A 24,125-nucleotide genomic window follows, 5' to 3' on the forward strand; every position below is an offset into this window, starting at 1 on the left:
TGACGTTGGGATTTAGCAGTTGGTCGTAGATGACTTGCCACGTCTTGTATGGGGCGCACCACCCATTGTCTTTACGCGCAATGCCGTTAAGTCCGCAGTCGAGGTAATGAGCTTCTTGAAAGGACGCAATATACGAATAGCCAGCGTCCGTGAACCGCTTCGGTTCGTTCAACTCGAGCATGTTCCACGACTGGATCGATACTTTGTCGGGCGGGAGCGACGCAATGTAACTGGACGTGGTCAAATCACTGGACCACAGCGTGATGCGCTTGGCTGGGTCCCGCGCCCACAGTTTGTTTTGCACGCGTTCTTGAAACGTAGCCCAAATCTCAATGTACTCGGCGTGGTTGGTTTTATTGCGTACTTTGTCGGCAAACACGGGCGAGTCGATCCAGCACTCGAAAAATACTTCGTCCCCCCCCAAGTGAAAAACATCCGAGTCAAACATTGCCCCAATCTCGGTCCACACGAGATCCAGGAGGTCGTACACGTACTCGTTGAACGGGTTGAGCTGGCCACACGGCGCTTCCAAGCAGTGCGCCATCCACGGGTTGTTGGCCCAGCAAAGCGCCAGTTCGCCCATGTTGTAGTCGGGGCCCCACTGCCACCCGGCGCCGACGTGCGCGGGCGCATCGATTTCAGGAATCACCTTGACGCCGTGGACCTTGGCATATGCGACGAGCGCGGCAACCTGCACCTGTGTGTACGCCATGTTGCTCTGGTACAATCCATACTGGTTGAACCGATGGTCGGCTTTGATTTCGAGTGGGAACGACGACGAGTCAGTCAGGTGTAGGTGCAGCACGTTTAGCTTATGCATGCCCATGGTGCGAATCAGCCGATGCATGAGCTGGACCGGAATGAAGTTGCGCGCCGTGTCCAGCATGATCCCGCGGTGTTTGTACGCCGGTTTGTCGACGATAGTGACCGCGCTGACCATCCGGAAACTCTGTGACAGGTCGCACCAGTCGACCAATTGCAGCAAACTCGCCAGCGCGTGGCGGTACCCGTAGATAGTGTTAGCTAGAATCGTCACAGTGGTTGATGCAATGGCGAGGTCGTACGACTCGTCCGTGTCCAACGTCAACTTGACGCTCGATGATTGGATGGATGCGACGACCTTGACACTGCGGCCAGCCGTGGCCACCCCGCCAAGCGCCAACTGCTTCTTCTTGACCAGTTCAGTGGCAAAGGCGGATTGCATGGCTCGGAGCAGGTCGCTGTTGTCGACCCTGCCTGTGACAGAGTGCGAGAACGACTCGACGTCCACAGCGACCGTATCTGGCGTCGTGAGCTTGAACGACTGGGGCAGTGGCAGCATCGATCCGTTGCCACAGGTCATTTCGCATACTCGCAAGCTCAAAACTCCAGGGCCAGTGACAGTCGAAGCTTTTGCTCGTTCGTCTTTGGTCAGGTTGAGCTGGACGCATTGGTGGTTGTTGGTGCACATGTACTTGAACGCAGCTAGCGGCACCAACACCTCTGTGCCGAGTAGCAACGCTGGGTCGCCGCTACTATCCAATGACGACAAACGCAAGCTTGACTTGGTCACTGCAAACGTAAGAACGGATGAGGCGGCAGCGACTACAACCAGTATGGCCACTCCGAAAATGATGGCCTTCTTGGTTGGAGTCTACGCACGAGCATGTCATTATGCGAAGAGTACCACAGAGACAGTAGACGACATACCTTTCGTTGTTTGGTTTCCTCTGTCACAGGACGGTTGCACGTGATTATGGGAGTGTCAATTACGGCTGTCCACGACACGGTTTCGCCGGCGGCGGTGTCCATCAGTGGGCAATTGTCCGGCACGGTTGCGCCGGCGGCGGTGTCCATCAGCGGTCCATTGTCCAGCACGGTTTCGCCGGCGGCGGTGTCGATCAGCGGGCCATTGTCCGGCGACTTCATCGTTTGAGAAATGCTAAAAACTTTACAGTACAAACACTGGCGGGCAAATGTTACACGGTCAGGGTTTTATTGATTTAGCGTATTCATAGCGTGTGATTGCTCGCTAATGCAATCAGACTCATTCAACTTTATTACCAGTCCATTCGTGCCCTTGGAAGTTGGGATCAAGGAATTTGGAAGTTGGGATCAAGGAATTTGGAAGTTGGGATCAAGGAATATCTTGAAAGGAAGAGCAAACCTTTTCGTGGCACCCTACCGAAGCATCATTGGGATGATGTTCATGGCTTGGATAGGCGCCGATATTTCAAGTTGCCTGTGACATGTGTTTCCCACGTAGTTTAACGTAAATACGACTTGCGTTTAATTATTCTTCGAAATAACGTTACATTCATTAACTCCACGAAAGTTGTAACTGGATTAAAGTGTGCCACGACGTTTACCCTCTGTAGGAGTACTATGGCTTGCCAGCACCCACACCCCGACACACCAGGTTGGTGGGGGTGTTGATTATTAGCATAACTTGAGTTATACTACGTAGTATAATTTTGAATTGGAGATAACGTTATACTGTACATATTAATATTAGGTTTGAATAATTATTCCGTTTTGTACTCCTTAGCAGACGTGGGGAAATTTCCCCACCGATGAACGAACCATCAACACTTTACTTGATTCTGATTGGCTAGTCTGAAAAATACAATGCTATCATTGGCTGGAGTTGTTACAAAATCAAAATTTCACGGCCATGACTTCGGCAGAAGGAACACGCGCTTCGAGTTCACGGTGAAGAACCCCGAGAAATGAAGCGCGGTGGGTGAGAATCATGCATAGAGTACCAATGCGTCACTTAACGGTACTATTCCAGGGGCTTCAAGCGGTTGTATATGCAGTAAGGAGCCATATTTCTAAATTTTCTCCGACAAAATATGTCGGAGCTGTCTCAGAGTGAGCCCAATATTGCAAGAAACATGCACTATTGGCCTAAAATATCGGTAAAGCTTGATTGGCTAAAAAGCTGAGCTACCAAAATAAAATTCATGTATTGGTCAAAATGGTACATACAAACGCGAAGTAGTGTCGGAGTAACTGTCATATTCATCCATACTAGTATATACTTCAAAGGTAGAGAGCATTGAAGTAAACAGTAAAAAGCGGATGAACTCTACGTTTTTAATACTTACAGTTAACTCAAGTATAAAAGTCGGCTCGCCTGTGTAAAGCGTTAATTTCAAACATTCATCATGCAATCATAAACCGTTTAAATCGATACGCCCACTGCCACAAAAATGTCAGAAAACATCTCTTTTTGTAACTTTTCAGAATATTATGACACTTTTCCAAACGACATGTGTTTGGCTACCAAATCTGACATATATATAGTGACATAATCCATCGAATTTTTACTGTTTTCTGACAGAAAAAAGTTTGAACTGATCGAATTTTTACTGTTTTCTGACAGAAAAAAGTTTGAACTGATCGAATTTTTACTGTTTTCTGACAGAAAAATGTTTGAACTGAAATTGTCCAATTTTTCTATCGATAGCTCTCAGTCCATCATGGTATCCAGAGGTCACATCAAAACATTTCGAAAATATTTTCTCACCTCCCATTTGAAAAGGGAATTCTCTGTCAGAATATTATTTGACCTATTTTTTCTATTTTACTCGGCCTAAGGCCAGGTCTGGATGCCACGAATGGCATAAAATGGCCGTTTTTCCAAGAAATTTGCCAAAATCGAAATATTCCATTTTTCGAGAATTTGCCACCAAAATTCAAAAAAATATGCTACCATTTTCTTGAGATACGGGTGTTTTAAGGCATAAAAAAATGGATCGACTTATTTATAGAAGTGTTCACGTTGAAGTCTTGTGCTTCAAACGGAAATCGAATACTCCGTATAGTGTACTGGGGAGTAATTTGTACTACCTCTGTCCGAAAATGTTTGCACGTTTCGGAAAAAGTGAAGTTCGAGGAAGATTGCACGATTCGTACCACTCCTGTTTGAATGGGGAACAATATAAAAAAGTCACTCAGCTCAATATAAAAATACATATAATATTTATTCAATGTCTAAACCCAAGATTTCCAATAACGTTAAGGTTGGGCTTGGCGCGCATTGTCAAATTCGTGTCAAAGTGTACGGATAGTACGGAATTATCGTAACCGGATGTCCGGATACGCTGAAATGAACTGTGTCGTCCATGTTGTATGAAATAAAGTATTCGGGTTTGTTTCCGTCACAGCTCTTTCATTGGTTGGACTTTTGGTGCGAATAATTTTGATTGGTGATGCCCTGAATCTCCTCTATTCCCCAGTACCTTCTGTTCTCCAAGAATCGAACAACTTCAAGTTCATTTGTCGAAATCTTTGATTCGTGCAAACATTTTTGGACACTGTAGTAGCTGGGGTCAACAACGCGTCGACTGCAACGGAACTCATCATGAGTCGCCCAGTCATGGAGTTACTGGGCTACAGCGTTGAAGACCTCCCTTGTTGGAGCAAGGAAGAAACAGGAAGAATGGGACGTTTCGTCCGTGTCGATGAACCAACTGTCCTGCATTGCGAATGTCAAGCGCCTGATGGCGGAGAAGTTGCCTGATGGCGGAGAAGTTGAATCCACCGGAGGCATCCGATATGAGACATTGGGAAATTTTTGCAGGCTTTCCAAAACGGTTTATGCCATAATTTTATGGGGTGGCTGGCATCCAGACCAGGCATACAAAGTCAAAAATGTATCACCAATTCTATAAAGTACAAGTTCACAAAATACAAAGTCAAAAATGTATCACCAATTCAATGTCGTTACGTTATAATTTCAAATACTGCATCAATGTAGGTAGGTCAGTTTTGATCTTGTACGATTAAAAGGGATAGTTGAGCTGATCGCGACTTGGTATTAATAGGTACAGTAGCCGAGAGCATTTCCGACCCGATCTACCAGTGCTTCTACCTGGTACTGTATGCGGGGTGTACTGTCAATCTAACTACTAGTTATCTATTGAAACGGCTAAAAACCTAGCGCAGCTAGATGTTGTGAGGTAGTAACTGCCACGACACAACCCTTGCTATCCTGGCAATGATATTCGAAGCTAACGACCGACGAAGACTGCCAGCTTGTCCGGTCATGGATCAACATCTCTCAAGATGTGTCCAAGGGTAGTACTCATCACGCATCACCACACCGTCCATGATTCGTTCAAACAGCGGTCTGGCCATTCGAAATTGATGGCGAAACTTGGCTTCGCCGTAGATTGGATTTGGGTCAAAGTAGTAGGTAAATCCGAGCATGCGCAGCCTCGCTATCTCGTGGTAGGTCTGGCTGGCGGTTGGCAATATAGCCTTTAGGGCGCGCAGAAGACTGATGAAAGCCAAGAAACTCCCAAGCTTGATCCATGTCATCATCGTCGTCCTCCCACGCCATCGCGCCAGGTTCATTTCCGGATAATAACATTATTCGGATGTTTTACAGTTTTACCCGGGTTGACAAAAATCAAAATACAGGAACTGTAAAACGGTATTTTACAGTCTGATTATACAGTCGCACCGGTGGGGATGCCCTAAATGTGCCGAATACGGTACTTCCGACATCTACGAAGACAAGATGGCCCAACGTCGTGTTGTAGAAAGCCGCGAGCCCCCTTCTTGCAACCTGCCGACGCCGCCACCTCCACGTGCTGGCCCTCCTATTGTCCGTACCGACGCTGGATGTGAATACGCTTCAAAAGGTTTGCAAATCCAAGCAAAAATAACATCTTGAACATTGTCATGTGATGACAACAGAGACCCGAATTTGCATTGACGATTGCAGCCGACCAACAGTGGCTAGAAGGCGTGCAGTTGCTCATGGCACGCCCCGATCTGCACGTGAACGTTCAAAATCCAGTAACAACAAAGATCTATATATATATATATATATATATATATTATTTCCATCGCGCTTTTCATGTGTGTGGGTGGTGCTTAGGAAGGGCGGACAGCACTATCGATTGCCGCGGGGGCCAATAACGTTCCGATGATGGAGGCATTGTTAGCCCAACCAGACATCCTCGTCAACACGATCGATTCCGTACGACCGTTTCGATATATATATATATTATATTTTTCGTTATCCATAGGTTAGTACACTTAATTCTAATATTTGAACCATTTCCCTCTAGGCGGGGCGCACGGCGCTGCATTTTGCAGCCACGACGGGCCACTACCAACCCGTGACTTTGCTTTTGAACCGCCAAGACTTATGGGTTTATAATTTTATCATTTTTTGTATATGTGGACAACATGTCATGAAAAATAATCTTATATCAATATGCCGTAGATGAAAAATACCGCGTTGGTCCTTGCAGTCCAGAGTAACGACGTGGCGTCCGTGGACGCATTCCTCTTGCGTCCAAGCTTGAATGCGGTCGTGGTCGATATGGTATGAACTAGTTGCTCCGAAACGAGCTGCGAAATGTGAGGAATCACATAGTTTGGCATGACCCCACTCATGTGGGCTATCCGCGAACGCTATACGTCTATCGTCACCCGCCTCTTGTCCTGCGCTGCTGTGGTGGACAACATCAATCTCAAGTCAAAGGTAAACACATCAATAATAACTTCTACTCCATCTGTATTCATGAAGAAGGTTAACCTTAGGAAGAGAACACGGCACTGATGATTGCGTGCAGGAGAGGCAATGTCGACGCCGTCAACTTGGTGCTTGCGCTACCTACCGTGGACGTGCACCTTCAAGGCAGAGTACGTGAGGTTTTGTATCCCCATTTACTACAGTGTAGGATATTGTGCTTTTTGCCAAAATTTGGATATTTGTGCTAGTTCTCGGTCGAGTTTTCGTCACTTTTACTGAATTTTGCATGTGAAGTAGTTTGTGAAGGCATTCGATGGTTGCACAGGAGTTTGATTGGCCGCTTGAAATTGTTCTAGATTTTGATTGGTCAATCATTTGTCTGTCGATTTGGTTATACAGGCAGTATATGCTCACTCGATTGAGCACCCCACCATTCCAAATTCGAATAGTATCCACTTGACAATATGTATATATGTGTGTACTGTATCGATAACGTCACCTCTCCCTCTCCTAGAAGGGGTGCACGGCGTTGGGGCTTGCCGCGATGCACGGGCGCACAGACATCGTCCACGCCCTGCTTGGCTATCCCGACATTGCCCTCAGCATGAATGCCGTGTCGCCAGTTCGTGACTTCACTCTTTCGCTATAAACTCTAACTAGATGTTAGGGCGGCTCCACTCCCTTGTTCAATGCATGTAAAAATGGCCACCAAGACATTGCAAAGCTCTTCCTAGCGCATCCAAGCATCAACCTCCACGCCGATGTAGCGCCAATTATTCGTTTGGCTGGTTAGCCCCCAAAGTCTTATATATTTATGCCCTGATAGGTCGACCAGTCGCCGTTGTACATTGCGGCTAGCCAAGGACGCACGCAAATTGTGGAGCTACTTCTACAACGGGCGTGCTACCCAGTCAACCAACCGTCCAGAGTATACTGCAATACTGTACGTACAGAATAAGTTGTGGCTCAAGGGAGTTGGGCGTAGAACTACGCCTACACAGCATTACATGGTGCGGCGAGGGGCGGGTACATCAATGTGGTCAAGTTACTGCTGGACCAACCTGGCATCGATATCAACTTCCTCAATGACGTACGGCTATAATTCCATTGCAAATATATATATACTTATATTATATGCATGTGTTGCAGGACGGCCAAACGGCCTTTCACGAAGCCGCCAAGGAAGGCCACGACGGTATTATCGAGTTGTTCCTTCAGCATCCACAGTTGCATTCGATCAACTTGCAAGACGTGGTCGGTACAAGTATCGGAGAACGTTAGCAATTTTATTATTATTATAACTTACACTCATATATATATATATATCCGTTGCTTTCACGTTTGGCATGTTCATGTAGAACCAATGCACGGCATTGCGGCTAGCTTGTCATGGCGGAAATTCCAGTGTCGTGATGATCCTCTTGAAGCGCAACGACATTGACGTCAACTTGCCCTGCAGCGTATGATATTTTTGTCGGCTGGGTGTAGTAATTATCAATTTATAGGGTGGCAACTCGCCGCTCATGGCTGCAGTCATGGTCGATGATGTCGACAGTGTATCTAGTTTGGTGCGGCATCCCCACATTCAAGTGAACCATCGCAACTATGTACGTATGGCGATACGTGTACATGTATTATATTCGGGGTTTGTGCAAACATAAACCCCGAAACCCCGAATGCCGATGTTTGTAGAGATATAGAGATGTTGTATTTCTCGTGTGTGTGTATGATTAGCAACAAGACACGGCATTGCTATTGGGGGCAAGTTCGGCCATCAACGTATTGCTAGAGCACTTGCTCAGCCACCCTGACATTGACAAGACGGTTCAAAATGTGGGGGTTAATGGCGAGAACAGCTACAAGATCCCTCGGAGCGATGTGACTGAGGATGACGCGATTGCATTGGAATTGATGGATACGCTCCTGGAAGCAGAGGATCGCATGAGCCATGCCTGTGACCTGATGCAGGTCATGGTAGTAGTGAAAGGGGAGGGTTCTGACTCGACCCTAACTAGGCTTCCTGGTGATTCGTAAAACCGATCACATATCCGCTGCGATATTTTGATTGGGTAAAACCGATCACATATATTAATATCCCGCCGCGATATTTTGATTGGGCTTTCCCATTCCGCAGAAAGCACGAAGAAAAGGGTCAAACAATCTAGCCAATCCGCAAAGAGTAATTTCAGAATGACCAATGGGAGCATTGCGCGATCGGTTTGGACGACGTGATTCGATGGGACGGGGTCCGGAAATTCACACCGAATCAATATTAACGTGGACCCGTAAAACAAGTTAAAACAAGTCATAATCACGGATGGCTAATCCAACTTCTGATTGGTTGTCCATTCTGTAAGAGCCAATTAGATCCACTCAAAAATGGATTAGCCAATAGCGTCGATTCGTGATTCGACGGAAACTTGTACCGAATTTGTGCCGACGACAATTCATTTGATTAACCAAATAGTACTACTCTCAATTCAACGGTTCTTTCAAGTCTGTCAAGTAGGCCACGACGGCATGCAAAGCGCTGGCACCGCGGGAGGCGACTTTCGCTTTCCAGTGGGGGTCGTCGTGCAGGTAAAATACATCGCGCACGTGCGCCGCGGCGGCCAGGCGAGCGGTGGGATCGTACTGGAAGAGCGCGTTCTCGAGTCTCAGCGCGCGGAGCACCGAGATGCCGTCGACGGTGCCGAATTCTTGCGTAAGGGTGAGGACATGTGTGTCCTTTGGGAACCACGTCGCAGCGTACCCGTCGACCCCGTAGCCTGCGACACTGTCGTATCCGGAAAACGCTTCTTCGGCGTTGGCTACGTTTTGGCCAGGAAAGATGCGGCGGCCGACGGTGGGGTGGTTGAACATGAGCGAGTCGTCGCCGCGAGACCCCAGTCCCGTGTGCACGTCGATCAGTACGACGTTTTCGACGTCATCCAAGGCTAGACCATGCTGCGACGAGGTGAAGAAGTCGCCAAGCAGCACATGGCTCGGCTCGAGCTCTGAGCCACCGTAGAACAACCCGCGCGGGTCATGGTACGTACCCGCCACGACCGCGCGCTTGCCGGCGGCGTACCCGTAGCGCAGGACGTGTGCCGCCAACTTCGTCCAGAATGACACATCGTCGGCCACCACGGGGTTTAGAATCGGCGCAATGTCCACGTACCCGACGTGGTTGGGGTCGCGCGCGCGCACGGCGTCGAATTCCGCCGGCGTCAGGTGGTTTCGGTTCAAGTCCACATTGTGTTCGTTGTACCGTCGTAGCTACGATTAGGCTTAGACAGTGGAGAGAGTAGATGGAGAAACGAGGGAAAGGTACCTTGGCAAACCCGTACGGGTTGACAGCATGCACAAACACAAGGGTAGGCGCTTGGGCATGACGACGTGCCGTGAGGGTCGTCTTGTTGGAAAGGTACGCCGATTGAATGGCACTACCCGCAAACCCCTCCACGCCATGCGTGCCAGACAGATGAACCACCAATGATGTCGGCGACCCTCGTAAGATCGCGACGTCGATGCTCAAGTCGGACATACCATCCACTGGGTACGGAATCACATGCAGGTTAGCGTTGGCGGATCGAGCGGCCTCTCGGAACAAGTGGCGGGCTTGGTAGTAGTCTTCTGAGAAGAAGCGCTCGTAAGGCGAGATGGTGCGCAGGGGTGCCGTGTACGCCTTGTACGCCGAGTGCACGACGATGGCAATCACTAGCGCCACGACTGTCGTGATACCGCCCATCGTGGAAAAGTGAAGTTCGTATCCACGTTAAAATTTCGCAAAAAGAGACGAAAACGTTTTGAGTGGAATTATGAAATATTTTGATTCTTTTGAAAAAACCAAAATATTGAACTCTACGGCAAACCTGTTCAATTCTATTTTGTTGATCGCACCATATTTCACAGGTTAAGGTCGACCTGCTTTACTCGATTTGCCGGCACCAGTGACACATCGCCGCGATGACCGCCCCTACGTATGTCCATACAGATCGCCTTAATGACGCATGACCTAGCAATTTTGTAGGACTGACGCAGATGTGATGCCGATGTTCTTCTTGAACCCTGAAGGACCTTCCGTTGGCGATAAGAAAGACGATGGCGCGAGCAATAGTCCCACCAAGTCGTCGTATGCCAACCTGCCCCGACAAAACTACCAGAACCCATGGGAATCGAATGGTTTGGACCGTCAATACCAGTCCCTTCGCAAGCGTGCGGGTGGTGCCGATGCTTTGTCGGCGTCCACGGCTTCCAGCGACGACTCGACTTCATCCATCCCCACGGTAGGGACTCCAGGATGCCCTAATGCTCCCCCAACACGTTGTTCCATGTCGTACATGTATCATCTATCTGTGTTTAGAACTCGCTGTTTGCTTCGTTGTCGTCCAAACTGGACACACGACCGCCTTCCTCGTCGTCGTCGTCCACGGCCGCCGCCGCAGCGCCATCGTCGTTTCTGTTTCCGAGCTTGCAAGCCCAAGAATGGGGCCACGACCAACTGTACTGGATCACCGTGTTTGGCTTTCCACTGCAAGACATGGACGTGGTTCTGTCATACTTTCAAACTGTCGGCGACGTACGACCACTACTCGTTTTTTCCATACCTCTCCCTCCCTCATGTCCCCATCCATCTAGGTGGCGCAATACCGCCACGGCCGCGGCAACTGGCTCTATCTCCGATACCAAACCCGTCTGCAAGCCGAACGTGCGCTCTTCGAGTCCGGATCTACCCTCGGCGGTCGCGTCATGATCGGCGTCAAGCGATGTCTGGCGTGGGAGATGGACGCCGATGCGCCCGTGGTTAACGTCACCGACGCGGCATCAGCGCACGCTCCGGCCATGCTGTCGCGGGACCTGCAAGTCAACCCCACCGACGTCGACGTGATGGAGTCCCCTCGTCGCCACGACGACATTTGCTCGAGGTTTCTCCGCTTTCTCTTCAACATATAAGTCCATGAACAACAGCAACAATACACGTAACTACACTATCTCGTCGTTGGCGTGCATCTATCTAATGGTCTCCATAACGGTAACTACTCGGATGCTGTAAGTTACTAATCGAATTTTGAGTGACTTGATTGACCAATCAAAACCCACAACTCGAATTAAGTGGCCAATCAAACGCTTAGACCGACAATCGATTCACCAATCAAAACCGACAACTTTGAATCAAGTGGCCAATCAAACGCTTGCAAGTCTCAATCGTGCAGTGTGTGATGTGCTTTTTTCAAATACTTCAAATAGTGTGCATGGCGTCGCCCACGCCATATACAAAATGCAGTACAAACGATCGACCGATGGATTATGATGCTTTTCAGTAAGTATTATCAATCAAATTTGCCTACTTTAGGGGATTTACAATCAAATTTGCCTACCACTTTGGGGGATTGATGAAATCGCCAACTAATCGCAAAGGAGTATGATTGGCTACAAACAATGAACGTTGTAACTTGATTGGCTAAACAGATTGATTGTAGTATTGCACGCGCAAAGATACCTCTTCAACTTCATTTTACATGAAATTTCGAAGGTGTTGTGTTGCTTGCTATACAACTAGTACGTCGTCGTCCTTCGTTTCGTCGTCGTCATCATGCCGACGGCCACGTGCCGATGCTGGTTCCAGCGGTCGCCAGACATCGTCGCCGTCAAGCAGCGGCTGGGTCTTGGACATGTGGAGCATCCGCCGCACTTGGTCATGGCGGTCGATGGAGCGTTTAAGCAGGCGGTGGGGGATGCCGCTCCATCCGGAAAGGGTCGTGGTGGTGCTGCTGTCTTTGGTCGAGTAGTTGTACGTGTCGGGGTCGTCGTCGAGGCCGTCGCCGCGACTGAGCCGCCAGCACCGCGCGCAGTGGTCCTCCTCGAGCTCCCGTCGGGTGATCAGCCCCTTGACGTTCATGTGGCGGTTCACAACCACCAAATGTCTCAACCCGGACGACCGAAAGAGCCGATATGCGCGGGTAAACGGCGCTTCTTCCTGGATCACAAACGGGGTTTGGTTCATGTATGGCGTCAGGTCCACCCACAGGTCGCGTTCTCTAGCATACATTGTCCACACAATTATGTACAGATCAATTGAAGCCCATGACGCGTGACGTGGCAGTCTCTCGACCCCCCAAATGACGTGGTTACATCAATCACATTGAAAGTCCAAATATAGTAGGCGCCCAAGAATTGAGCCAATCAGGTTGCACCAAAGCATCAGTTCAACCAATCAACAACGATTTCGCGTGTGACTAAAATTAGTGTGATCGGCATCGCCACTGGACATGTGTTTACATTTAAAACGCAATACCTTAAAGTACAACAACTCGATCGATAGATTAAAATTAAAAATCAATTATACAAATCCATATCATTTTTTATAAAAATGGACATACACGTTTTCAGTTTTTTATGGAGGATAAGAATTCAATATTTTTGTATCTTGATACTAAAAATTAAAAATATGGAGAAATATATATATATATATATATATATATATATATATATATATATATCATCAAATATATAAAACGCCCAATCATCTCCACCAACTTGGGACTTCCAAGCAAGCAAGTCACCATTGTAGCCATCACCATATACCACCATGTCAACCGTGTACTGTCTGTCAAGCCACGTACGCGTCCGACAGCGTGTAGCCGACGTCTGGCTCGGGGTAATTGGGGTACGCCGCCTCCATGTCTTGGTAGCTGAGACAGGTCGCGGCGGCGTCCCCTGCGACATCGTTTGGTTCTTGGGGCGGATGTCTCGAGAACGGCCGCGGCTTCAAACTCGCAAAGTCTTTTTGAGCCAGTAGCACCGTCAGTTGTTTGCGCAGGATGATTCCGGCAAAGAACTTTGGGCCGAACGTCGGGTCGTCCACGACGACGGGGAACCCGTTGTGCGTGGTGAGGCTCAGGTAGTCCCATATCAGGCCTAGGATCACGTTATCATGATGACGTGATCATCATGATTGCGTCATCACGTACCCGCGCGCTCGACCGTGCGGACGCTCTTGGGGTGCCGTGTCATGACGTGCTTGACGCGCATGCGCGAGCCTTCCACGGGGGGATCCCAGTCCAGAAACGGCAGCTGGCGCAAATGGATGTGGATGTCGTAAATGCCATGATTAAAGTAGTTGCCCACCCATCGCGCAGAGAACAACGTTACGATCAACGGCAGCCCGTACTCGACATTGCCTAAAACAAACATGTCCTTAACGGCCACCAAGGTAGTATTGTCTGAAATTGGAGTGTTTGGGTGCTCAATCGAAAAACTAGAAGAACCAAAAAATCGGCACACAATCGATATACCACCAATCAAAACCCACAACACTCATCAAGTGGCCAATCAGATTCACTCTTCAATTCATCGAATCAGTGTGTGGCTGAAATTAGTGTGATACTATGGACGATCTTTAAATGAGTGTAAGTCAGCACAAAGAACCGATCGATAGATTTGGCAAAGAATCCGCCCACAAAAGTCAACCAAATTTTGGGTAAAAGAAAAACGACAATAGTACTGTCACAAGCTACTGTACAAATAAGTACTAGTAGTGTACGGTTGTGTGTGTGATGATGCTAAACTACTGGAGCGAATGAACGAATAAATCCAACACAACCAATCAATGTCCAGAGAATCGGCAGACGAATTCAGAGCCAATCCATCAACAACTATATCATTTGTGACTTGAATTAGTGTAATGACAAGCATGGGACCAGTAAATAGTACTACTAGTAGTATGTAGTAGTCATCGTGGATGATGTTATTGTTGGGGGATTATATTCTAAACTGGAGCGACATACAGAATGATGAATCGGTACAACTAAATGTAACTACAGAAGAATCATCGGCAGAAGAATGGAGCCAATCAGATTGCACGAAACTATCAACAACAATATCAAATTCGTGTATGACTTTAATTAGTGTGATACCAATCGCCACAGGACACGTGTTTATACATACAAAGTTCAGTACAACGAATCGATCGATACATTTGGCGAATCAGCACATTTTGGGTAAAAGTAGGCAATATTCCGGCTAGAGTTGGGCGTACCTGTACACTCCAACAAGATCACAGTCAACGAGATGGTCATCCGCGTGATGCCGCCGAGCATCGCGGCCGACCCGATCAGTCCATAGATGCGCGCGTCCGTCGTCTTGGCGTGCGGCATGTGCAGCGTCACGTGGTTGATCAGCCGCGTCCAGAGGCGGCCGTAGGCGGCTCCCACGAGGAGCGCCGGGATGAACAGCCCGCTCGGCACCTTGAGGCCGTACGTCCAGCATGCTAGGCACGTGGTCGCGAGCCAAAACACTAGTCAAAACAACCCAAACATTCGTTATATATATATATATATATATTGAAAATACAGAATGCAATAAAAGCAATTCATTCTTTAAATATAATACAAACATCAACATAAAAAGAGACTATTTCTTGATGGAAAATAATATATTGAGTATACATTAGCTTTAAATATAAGTAACATCTATATTTGAAATAAACATAGAATACGAAGCTACTAACTACTCCATCATAAAGTGATGTCAACCCCCCCTCCGACCATCATTCATCCCCCCGACCATCATTCATGCCCCATATGTGGCCACGGTGTCACATGTCCAATGAAGCAACAATACACGGTGTCACATGCAAAAAAACATAAGGACATTAGACTGTACGAACCGACGAGGTTGTACATGTCGAACGTTTCGGGGGGGGCATGGAAAAGGTGCCGGATCGCCGACTCCCCCGGGGATAGCAGCAGCGTCGCCAGGTCATTGTATTCCCCCCGTGGACAGTAAAATCGGACCATCTCGTCCCGATACGGGTACGCGTCCTCGTCCTCCTTGGTGCTGCCGCCAACGGAGGCAACGGGTTTCAGAGGCGGCAGCGGATGGCACGACCCCCATGTGGCACTGAGCCAGAACGCTACGGTGGTGACGGCCACGGCCAACACGACAGCCTCCAGCACCATAACGCCCTTGGTTTGAATCCACCGGCCGCGAAATCTATTAACAAATATATATAAATATATATAATATTAAAGGGTCATTGGGGCTGCCACGAAATAAAAAAAATGTAAAAAAAATCGTTTTTTCGCAACTTTTTTGTGGGGAAAATCTATAACTTTCTTATAATCTAATTTCAGTCGTCATTACTCACGGATTTCAACAAGCTCAAGACCACGTGTGTCATCAACGTGCAGCTATTGGGAGGTGGGAAGGGGGTTGGATATCAATACATTGATATAATGTGCCAGTCTACTGTGTTTACAATCAGAAACAAGTTATTTCTACTGTCCAATGTTGGTTATTTATTACTATATATGATAATACTCCAGTGATATTGTACAGAGCAGGTTTATATCATGGGCACACCAATATATATTGTACAAAGATATTGTATTTTTCTCACCCTCCCGTTTGAAACGAGAATTGATATATCTGCCAGAATCAACTTTTTTCCCTGTGGCATCCACACTATGATATTTCTATTTTGAAACTATATCCAAATATTGTGGATTCGGTACAGATTTCCAGACCCCGTCACGAATCGACGCTAATATCCAATATTTTGAGTGGGTTTGAAGGGCTCTTTCAGGAAAAACAAATATATTCAACCAATCAGAACTCCAGCGCGATGTCATATTGATTCGACAAATCACTCGAATTTTGGAGGTTTATAGCGAATATTCACAATACTCGCACTATATCCAATCGAAAGCCAGTCAGCCATCCATGCATACAATAAACAAATAAACGAAGAAAACTTACAGGTCATACCAACCACACATAAACCAAATCAACCCCAACCAGAAAGATTTCTTTATTTTACTCTACTCCCATCTCGACACGAATCACATAACCACCACACACACCCACATACTCAACCCTATAATATATTTTGTGCAGTACCGCGAGAGCCGCAGGTTGACGGCATTGAACAGCGCGCCTTGGACACCGCCGCCGGCGCCCATACAGATGAAGATCGGGATCTCCCACACCTGGTACGTCGACAGCGTAAACGGGCCAAGAGTGAACGTCCCTGCCTGGCCGCCCAGCGTGCCCCAGCTGGCCGCCATGCCTGAAATGAAAAACGCCAGAGTGAACGTCGATACCATCGCACAAAACAGCGTGCGCCACGTCAGCGACTGGTTCCAGAAGGATGCGCCTTCCTCCAGCACGAAGAGGACGCCGCCGATGGGGGCGCCGAACGCCGCCGCGACCCCCGCCGCCGCCCCGCACGACAAAAAGTCGCGCTTCTCGTGGTCGTTGCGAAACCCGGCAAAGTATGTAAAGCTACACACGGGGTACGATCATATGATGTTTTCACAAAGAATCTGAACGACGAAAACAAATGCCAAGTATATTGTACTGTGTTGTGGCGTGGTTTCTCGTTGGAATTTAAATCGATTTGATTGGCTACTTCAGATGAGCTCAAAATTATGAGCCAATCAAAACCTTCTCAATGAAATTCAACAACCAATCAGATCGATTGCGGATCGGTTTGGTCGGCGCGATTCGATTGCACCCCCGCCTCCCCAAATTTGTACTATCAAATCGACAATACTAGTAGTTTACATATTGTCTAATCGATTCGAAACTGGAGCAGCCCCCAGCAGAAGAATCAAAACGAGAAAGGATTCAAGAACTTAAAAAGCCAATCAAATCACGTCCGGTGAAGTTTCTGCCAATCAAATCACGTCCTGTGAAGTTTCTGCCAATCAAACAAACGCTTGATTCGGCCCAGGCCCTCCGAATTGATTGCAAAACCAGATATATACTAATCGTTGTATAGTATAGTTTGTGCAAGTTTAAATTAGATCAATTGGATTCGCATGGTGACTCACAAGTCCAAATTTGGGTTTGAAATGCACAATATGGCAAGTACAACTGAAAGCGTCATATTCACACATCGGGTAGGATAAAAAAATTAAACTGGAAGACAAACTAGGAGATAGATATATATATAGTACCACCACGATGCAGATAGAATGAACTGAAATAGAATTATATTTATGTGTACAACAAACAAACAGGTAATATGATATACTGTAAAGTACAGAATAATGATGAAGATTTAATTAACTAATAATAATTATAGATTATCCTTGCACAATATAATGAAAGGGTCATACATCGTATGATATAATATTAATTTACTATAAACAAAAGGAGATAGATAGATTTATAGACAACAACGATGAAAAAATAATTAACTAAAATGGATTATATAGATATGTACAATACAAGAGAAGGGGTTATATGGGGTATGATAAAATAATATTAACTGTAAACAAGCAGGAGATAACATAATTATATCAGCTACGATTCACAAATAGCTAAACTATATAGATATGCCCAAGGCAACGAAAGGTGTCTACATATCGGGTAATATAGCAACTAATACAACCATGATATTATAGATATAGTATATAAATACTAATAGAACAATTTCATACATAGGTTCCACGCACATATAATGTAGATCGTGGACGGGTGCAGTAAATGCATATATATGTAGAGTTATATATGATAGTACCTTGTATCGTACCCCAGTGCATTGGATTTGCCCTGGGACAAACCAGCGGCTATGATGCCTCCGCTGCAAACACAAGCGGATTGTGCGTAAGTTCGTTGTTGGGACAAAGCAAAGTTTGGGGCAAAAGCTAGAGGTGGTACCTGTGAATCATCGGCCCTTCCTTTCCCACGGGTAGGCCACCCGCGACCGAGCAGATGGTGCCGATCAGTTTGCAGCAAAGCGTGCGGAAGCGGAGCATGCGCGGGATCTTCATGCCGTTGAGCATGGACTTGATCTCGGAAATGCCTGTCGCATGGAACGATCAGAGGATGACGGGGGTAGGAAGGATGGCGGCCGACTTGGAGAGGCCTTTGGAAGAAGAGGATGGTACCTGATCCAGCTGCCACGGGCTCGACAAAGATGGTCAAGATCGCCGCAATCGAGACAAGGCCGACGTTGATCCCGAGGAGAACGCCATACACGAGTGGACGGGAGTCGTTCTCTTCATGGATGTGCAAGGAAGATGACGGGGTGTTGATGTAATGCTCCATGACCTGTCGCTTCAGGATCGAGATGTGTTGCGTGCAGAACAGCAAGACGATGCCCGCCAACGCGGTCAAGAACCCCGTAAACCACGTGAGCACCCATCTAAAGAAGACGGAGAAGCGTCGTTCTCGACCGTCGCGGTACTTGTAGCTCAAACCTAGATGCGCGTCAATCAAGTCCCTCTCTATGCGGTTCCATCGCGAAGCATTGTTTCGCCCACACCTTACCTGACTTGTTGACGACACTCTCAAACAGATCTACATACAGGATCCTCGTGACCACATGCTCTCCTCCATCGATTCCTAGCATGAAGAGACACAGTACCATAGTCCAAGCTCTCAATGTCCCTTGCCCGTCGTCGCATTCTCGTTGCCGCGAAGGATCTTGGTCGACTCGACGGTGGGTACTTTCGAATCAATTGCAGCCATAACTGAAACGTTAGCTCGGTAACTCCACCAATCAGAATTCACCGCGGATGAGAAGGAGCCAATCAGAATTAGGATGCGCTTGACGTAGCACTTTCCATTCTCGACAAATATGGCAAGGGTCGAGATGCCTTGAAGCGAGGGTCCGCAACGGCACAGTCGCCACGAGAAGTGTACAAGCGATGGGAGGAAGGTCTTAGATGAAGATGAGATCCCGCCCGACCGGCTGCATGCATGCACGACGAGCTCGGTGAAGCTAGACCAATCAGACAGGAAAACGATGCTGGCTGGCTACCTTCGCTCGCCCCTTGGGTTGCAAAAGTGTAGATGCTCCTGCTGCTTTTCATCTTGGTTAAGCACATACTAAAGGAATCAGCGTTGGGATGCAACAGACCTAAATTGCCAATGAATTGGCTCGATCGTTGTTGACCGTTTCATCCTGAACAGTCGCACCAAGCAACCACTTCCTGACCAAATTATAGCTCTACACCTGCACGGTTCCCATGATGGATGGCATTTTGACGGACGAGGAGATCGCCACGCTAGCAAACGACACGACGCCGGCACAACCTCCACGACCTGTGAAGATCGCCATGCAGCTCATCCGCAAGTGCATGAGTATGCCACATGCCGCCGCTCCTCCTTCGACCGATAACGGTCACGACGACGACGACGATGCAGAGTACGTCAGTCAAGACATCCCAGCGCTTCATGTCGTGGGGAGCCACATCCGCCCGACTGAATCGCGGGTTTCCTGTCGTAGGGTCGCGTCGATGCTAACTAAACCCGTGTTGCGGTTGGACTGGCAGGGCATCGCCAAGATCGAGCACCTCGACGTGTTTTGCCACGTTCGAGACCTGTACCTCCAGCATGTATGTATGGCCTCATATGGCCAAAGCTATCACATGAACAGAGCCATGACCATACTATTGTACATGTATATATATATATGGGGAGCAGAATGCTATCCACCGGCTGGAAAACCTCGACTTTCACAGCAACTTGGAGTTTTTAGCGCTTTCGCACAACCATATCACGGTGGTACGTCGTCATCGACTGAATCTACTAACGTGACATAGTACTAGTATATTATTTCATGTGCATTTGCGTAGGTGGAGAACATTTCGCATTTGACCAAGGTATGAATGCTGTACCAGATACGTTAGCTCATGCATGTTTGTGTACTTGACATGTACTGAGTCCCTACTAATACCATATTCGTAGCTCAAGTTTCTCGACTTGTCGCACAATCGCATTGCCCACTTGGATGTTTGTACGTCGCGAACGGCAAAGTGTCGTTCGATCAACTACTCGTGATTTCTACCAAAGCCAACTAACTACTAGTCGTGCTTTGTACGGAAACCAACTAATAATTCGGGTGCTGTGTGTACGTACAGCTGCGTTGCCGTCGTCGCTTGTGGTGCTACGACTTGCTGGGAACCCCTGGGCGGAATCGAACGATGGGTACTACTTGACGTTGTTCAAAGTGTTGCCGCGCCTGCAAGTAAGTCGCCCTTGCATGCCAGTTCTGTCGGAGAGTAGTCCCGATGACGGCGAGGACGATGTACCTTTAACGATCATTTTGAGCAGACAGTGGACCAATACCGCCGGCAATCGAACGGTGCCGACAGTCCGACGTACCACGGCGACGCTGGTCGTCCAGACGCTGGCAGCCGTACGTTCAAATGATGACGTTTTCACGTACGGAAACGGGTATGTCATAGTGACGACGCCGTTGTTTACGACCCCCGATACGGCGTCGCGTGAAGCGATCAAAGAACAAAAGGAAGCCATGAGCGCGCGCCACGTGGACAAGATGAAGCAGCTGAATGCGAATCTCAACGACGTACTGCCACTAGTATTACTAGCCTATATACTAACGGCGTTGTTATTCGAATAGGAAAAGGACCAAATCGTCGAGCGGTCGACCCGTCGGATGCGGGAACGTCGGCAAAAGCTCCAACAGCAAACCAAGACCTTCATGGAGGAAGCCGCATCGCATGTTCAGGCGTTGCATGCCAAGCACGCGACCTGGCGTCGAGCGCAGCTGGAGGCGACGTCGCAAGCGTCGTAGTGAACGAAGACGTAAACAGTAATGACAAGGAAACGTAATGCATGTTATACTTGATACCCTCGTTTCTGCGCCCCAGCCAACTTGTCGACAATGTCGCCGATCACAGGGAGGTTCAGGACGGTGCCGATGATGGGCGTTTGCCGCAAGAACGCAACGGCCACGGGAAAAAACGAGCCGAAGAGGTTCAAGAAGCCAAATGACTGCACGACCATGCCGACCATCGGCCAGCGCACCATGACCAAGACGATCCCGCCTAGGAAGCACACGATACCGCGCCAACGTTCGACCCGGGTGAAGAATTTGATCGTCCGCGACAAGCCGATGGTGAGTGCCAGACCGGAGAGAAAGAGGACGTCGCCGATGGCGAGCAGCGCGGCATCGAAGAAGAGCATCACCCCCAAGAACAGGAAAGCGAAGCCTAGGCCTAGGAGCAGCGTCCCGATCTTGCGGTTGTCGTCGAAGTTCATCCTACCCGCGGCGACGTCGTGGAAGTAAATGTGCGATTGAAACCTCCATCATGCCAAACTTCAATTGGATTGGTTAAAATGATTTGAGTTTTGCTGGCAATACACAGATGTAGATTATTTAATACAATTTGCCGAATGATAGCAATATGCACCAATCAATGTTCTAGAATACAAATGGGTCATGAATTATTGCCAATCCAAAAGCACCACCTCACACATCATCACGAATAAAACTTTGAAAGACTTGTGATAAACCACCAACGTACCAACACTCAATCGCATAGAAGTAGTATTACTAGGAGTAATACATACTTCAAAGTACTAACGTTACGTAGAAACTTGATGAAATGCCATGTTCAGAGGTCAGAAATATCAACGGGCGAAAATAACGCAGTGCATTTAGACTTACCGTATTCAGGTGATTCATGTAATTCCCGGCCAGCTTGGCCTACTTTCTGTGTGCCATACAGTAATTCGTCACCCATTCATCCGATGAGGCTGCGAAAACATGCAATACATCGTGACGAGCTTATAACGTTATGCAGGTCCCATCATTTGTATCGCATGGTCAATTTGCTCGTCGAATTTCTAACCAGTCAATATTTGTACCACTAGCATAACCAGATAAAGAACCAAAACCATAATTATTTTATTTAAATAAAAAATAAAAATAAAAAACAAAATGCCTAATAAAATAAATAATGACAACGAACAGGTAGGCTTGGAAGCAGCCATCCTTTCAAAAAAACCGAAACCAGATAAAGAACCTAAACCAAAATAATAATTTACATTAATAGGTGTAGGATAATCAACTATATGATTATTTATTAAATATTATTCAGAAAATATTTCAGTAAATAGTGGCGAAACTTATACTGAAACTGGTGTAGGTCCTTCCATAGCATCAGGTAACCTATCTCGTTTTATTTTTAAAAAATATTATACGTGAAGGCATTCCTAATAAATCATACTTACCTCTAATTATCTGAAATTCGTTTTTTTTTTTATAGTTTAAAATATCAAAGAATAGAAAAACCTTTATTTAAAAAAAAAAATATTGGCCTATAGCTCAGTTGGTTAGAGTATAAGCCTGATAAGTTACACCTTCCCAACCTACAAACATTTGTATAAAGTTATCTCCTGTTGAGTTCAAAACTTTCTAGGTATATTTTTAGAGTATGGCCAAGTTGGTAAGTTAAAATACAATTTTTTAACTTTTTTTTAAAGAAGTTACGGCTAATTTCGTGCTGCTTGGGACCACCAGGAAACGTGTTGAATTCTTTATATTTGTAGGCAAAGTCGCCCAACGCGCTACGAGTAGCTTGTGAGCATGCATTGACTTGACGAAGTTCTTACCGAGTGGGCTGCAAGCCGCCTTTGACGGACGGAAACACTACGTCCGAGTCCACTTGCTCTACGTATCGATCCTACGCACGACAATGAGTGCATGTGTGATGTCGTGTCTGACTTTGTTTGGCTACTTGGTCAACCCAACTCATGACGTGGTTAAAATAACTTGACCACACAACCAGGGGCTATATTATTCCGACAGCTCTATCAATCAATGAAGATTGCGGCGGTGGTGGCGATTTTCTTGGTGTCATCATGCACCGAACCATCTTGTTTTGCAAACGGCCAGAGAAGCACGGACGAGCGCAGTCTACTCGACTTCGACCTCGTCGTAAGCTTTGTCTTGGCGTCGCTCGTGGCACTCGTCCATCGATACACCGCCGCGTCGTACGCTTCCAAGGCATGACTTGTGCATAAATCCCAAATAGGCGCAATACAGTGATTCGAAATGGGGAAATACTATGGTGCACATCATCTATAAACTACCAACTTTTCACAAAATTTTCTCACTTCTATTTCGTATTCATTACTCAAAATTTCAGCAAATTGAGACGTAGAATCGACAGATCTCAATGTGGTGAAGAAATTCTACGTCTCAGATTCAAATTTGGTGATAATTTGGACCAGAAATAGATATATAACCTAGCGGTATTTTACATGGGCGCTTGGATATTTGGCCATAGGGTGGCCGCTGAGATGTATCTTGATTTTTGTATGTGACTCTTATCCGTATATAATATCCGGCAGCAGTTGGGACCTTTAACCTCCCACTGCAGTGATAAAACGCATGAAATCGGTATTTAACGTATTTTGTTTTTGGGTTTAACTATATTAATTGTGCGTTAAATAATAAAACCTCCACTCCTCGATTTGGCCACTGGGAGACTTCCAAAACCGTCACAAACTTCTTTGAGTCGACGATTTTCATCCGGAATTATAATTCAATTCACCCGTAGTTCTTTGCTGAGACGCAAATAGAGTCTCAGCAAAGAAGTACGCAAGGCGACTCAAATTATAACTTACAAAATTTATACCGTACTATAAACAAATACAGTACCTTCATTGTGTTTGATGAAGTGGTGTGTTGACGGGGACTCGGACGCCGACGATGACCAAGCGCACGGATGGCACTCAAGGAGCGTCATTACTTGACCTCGCCATCCCTCATCGCAAACAAACGAACCTGTGGACAACCATGTACGCCGCCCGCGACCGAAGCACGTTCATCACGTCACGTGATGAACGGTGGCGTACATGCTTGATCCCGACACGTTTGACCTCTTGCTCGCCTTCTTAAGCA

At 47.1% G+C, this 24,125-nt stretch overlaps 8 protein-coding genes across 11 annotated transcripts; 4 read left to right on the forward strand and 4 right to left on the reverse strand.

Moving 5' to 3' along the window:
- Nucleotides 1-86: 86 nt before the first annotated feature.
- On the reverse strand, nt 87-1,908 carry H257_09222 (hypothetical protein; the record flags this gene model as incomplete). The annotated part of the gene is made up of 3 exons (XM_009835372.1): nt 87-111; nt 135-1,633; nt 1,690-1,908. The coding sequence occupies 3 exons, from the start codon at nt 1,906-1,908 to the stop codon at nt 87-89; spliced, it is 1,743 nt and encodes a 580-aa protein (XP_009833674.1).
- A 3,055-nt stretch (nt 1,909-4,963) lies between these two features.
- Nucleotides 4,964-8,509, forward strand: H257_09223 (the record flags this gene model as incomplete). 2 transcript variants are annotated; one of them, XM_009835374.1, is made up of 16 exons in its annotated part: nt 4,964-5,483; nt 5,532-5,633; nt 5,689-5,790; nt 5,873-5,974; nt 6,066-6,149; nt 6,224-6,325; nt 6,377-6,484; nt 6,544-6,645; nt 6,990-7,097; nt 7,143-7,238; nt 7,302-7,403; nt 7,461-7,565; nt 7,625-7,729; nt 7,834-7,935; nt 7,981-8,082; nt 8,210-8,509. In XM_009835374.1, exons 3-16 carry the CDS (start codon nt 5,752-5,754, stop codon nt 8,507-8,509), a joined length of 1,557 nt encoding a protein of 518 aa, XP_009833676.1. In that variant the 5' UTR covers nt 4,964-5,483; nt 5,532-5,633; nt 5,689-5,751. The 2 variants fall into 2 exon arrangements, with proteins under 2 accessions (XP_009833676.1, XP_009833675.1); XM_009835373.1 differs by lacking the exons at nt 4,964-5,483; nt 5,532-5,633; nt 5,689-5,790 and having other exon boundaries at nt 5,832-5,974; nt 6,066-6,325.
- Nucleotides 8,510-8,905: 396 nt separating this feature from the next.
- On the reverse strand, nt 8,906-10,224 carry H257_09224 (hypothetical protein). Its single transcript, XM_009835375.1, has 2 exons — nt 9,789-10,224; nt 8,906-9,733 (listed from the first exon to the last, which is right to left on the reverse strand). The coding sequence occupies exons 1-2, from the start codon at nt 10,203-10,205 to the stop codon at nt 8,951-8,953; spliced, it is 1,200 nt and encodes a 399-aa protein (XP_009833677.1). The 5' UTR covers nt 10,206-10,224; the 3' UTR covers nt 8,906-8,950.
- A 137-nt stretch (nt 10,225-10,361) lies between these two features.
- Nucleotides 10,362-11,544, forward strand: H257_09225 (hypothetical protein). Its single transcript, XM_009835376.1, has 4 exons — nt 10,362-10,437; nt 10,488-10,743; nt 10,821-11,036; nt 11,096-11,544. The coding sequence occupies exons 1-4, from the start codon at nt 10,424-10,426 to the stop codon at nt 11,408-11,410; spliced, it is 801 nt and encodes a 266-aa protein (XP_009833678.1). The 5' UTR covers nt 10,362-10,423; the 3' UTR covers nt 11,411-11,544.
- Nucleotides 11,545-11,846: 302 nt separating this feature from the next.
- On the reverse strand, nt 11,847-18,923 carry H257_09226 (hypothetical protein). Of its 3 annotated transcripts, XM_009835377.1 has the most exons (12): nt 18,834-18,923; nt 18,737-18,766; nt 18,355-18,666; nt 18,125-18,269; nt 17,985-18,047; nt 16,358-16,741; nt 15,126-15,451; nt 14,496-14,753; nt 13,429-13,638; nt 13,081-13,375; nt 11,958-12,495; nt 11,847-11,887 (listed from the first exon to the last, which is right to left on the reverse strand). In XM_009835377.1, the coding sequence occupies exons 1-11, from the start codon at nt 18,871-18,873 to the stop codon at nt 12,006-12,008; spliced, it is 2,553 nt and encodes an 850-aa protein (XP_009833679.1). In that variant the 5' UTR covers nt 18,874-18,923; the 3' UTR covers nt 11,847-11,887; nt 11,958-12,005. The 3 variants fall into 3 exon arrangements, with proteins under 3 accessions (XP_009833679.1, XP_009833681.1, XP_009833680.1); XM_009835379.1 differs by having other exon boundaries at nt 11,847-12,495; nt 18,834-18,873; XM_009835378.1 differs by lacking the exons at nt 11,847-11,887; nt 11,958-12,495 and having other exon boundaries at nt 12,930-13,375; nt 18,834-18,873.
- Nucleotides 18,924-19,374: 451 nt separating this feature from the next.
- Nucleotides 19,375-21,529, forward strand: H257_09227 (hypothetical protein). The gene is made up of 9 exons (XM_009835380.1): nt 19,375-19,616; nt 19,698-19,806; nt 19,895-19,975; nt 20,047-20,073; nt 20,159-20,207; nt 20,332-20,438; nt 20,525-20,609; nt 20,659-20,780; nt 20,835-21,529. The coding sequence occupies exons 1-9, from the start codon at nt 19,438-19,440 to the stop codon at nt 21,006-21,008; spliced, it is 933 nt and encodes a 310-aa protein (XP_009833682.1). The 5' UTR covers nt 19,375-19,437; the 3' UTR covers nt 21,009-21,529.
- On the reverse strand, nt 21,031-21,505 carry H257_09228 (hypothetical protein). The gene has a single exon (XM_009835381.1). The coding sequence runs from the start codon at nt 21,473-21,475 to the stop codon at nt 21,053-21,055; it is 423 nt and encodes a 140-aa protein (XP_009833683.1). The 5' UTR covers nt 21,476-21,505; the 3' UTR covers nt 21,031-21,052.
- Nucleotides 21,530-23,039: 1,510 nt separating the features above from the next.
- H257_09229 (hypothetical protein) lies at nt 23,040-23,231 on the forward strand (the record flags this gene model as incomplete). The annotated part of the gene is made up of 1 exon (XM_009835382.1): nt 23,040-23,231. The coding sequence occupies one exon, from the start codon at nt 23,040-23,042 to the stop codon at nt 23,229-23,231; it is 192 nt and encodes a 63-aa protein (XP_009833684.1).
- Nucleotides 23,232-24,125: the final 894 nt, after the last annotated feature.

Source organism: Aphanomyces astaci (assembly GCF_000520075.1).
Source record: "Aphanomyces astaci strain APO3 unplaced genomic scaffold supercont1.22, whole genome shotgun sequence".
Lineage (NCBI taxonomy): Eukaryota > Oomycota > Saprolegniomycetes > Saprolegniales > Verrucalvaceae > Aphanomyces > Aphanomyces astaci.

Excerpts from the sequence above, each read along its gene's own strand:
- H257_09224 (XM_009835375.1), bottom strand. The coding sequence starts at position 10,205 with ATGGGCGGTATCACGACAGTCGTGGCGCTAGTGATTGCCATCGTCGTG. Across the intron at positions 9,734-9,788 it reads ACCCGTACGGGTTTGCCAAG|CTACGACGGTACAACGAACA; the intron begins GTACCTTTCCCT and ends GCCTAATCGTAG.
- H257_09225 (XM_009835376.1), top strand. Across the intron at positions 10,744-10,820 it reads CGACTTCATCCATCCCCACG|AACTCGCTGTTTGCTTCGTT; the intron begins GTAGGGACTCCA and ends ATCTGTGTTTAG. Across the intron at positions 11,037-11,095 it reads ACTTTCAAACTGTCGGCGAC|GTGGCGCAATACCGCCACGG; the intron begins GTACGACCACTA and ends CCATCCATCTAG.
- H257_09226 (XM_009835377.1), bottom strand. The coding sequence starts at position 18,873 with ATGCGACGACGGGCAAGGGACATTGAGAGCTTGGACTATG. Across the intron at positions 15,452-16,357 it reads GTCAACCTGCGGCTCTCGCG|ATTTCGCGGCCGGTGGATTC; the intron begins GTACTGCACAAA and ends ATTTGTTAATAG. Across the intron at positions 14,754-15,125 it reads CGACATGTACAACCTCGTCG|TGTTTTGGCTCGCGACCACG; the intron begins GTTCGTACAGTC and ends TGTTTTGACTAG.
- H257_09227 (XM_009835380.1), top strand. The coding sequence starts at position 19,438 with ATGATGGATGGCATTTTGACGGACGAGGAGATCGCCACGCTAGCAAAC. Across the intron at positions 19,807-19,894 it reads GAGACCTGTACCTCCAGCAT|AATGCTATCCACCGGCTGGA; the intron begins GTATGTATGGCC and ends TATGGGGAGCAG. Across the intron at positions 20,610-20,658 it reads TCGTCCAGACGCTGGCAGCC|TGACGACGCCGTTGTTTACG; the intron begins GTACGTTCAAAT and ends GGTATGTCATAG.
- H257_09228 (XM_009835381.1), bottom strand. The coding sequence starts at position 21,475 with ATGAACTTCGACGACAACCGCAAGATCGGGACGCTGCTCCTAGGCCTA.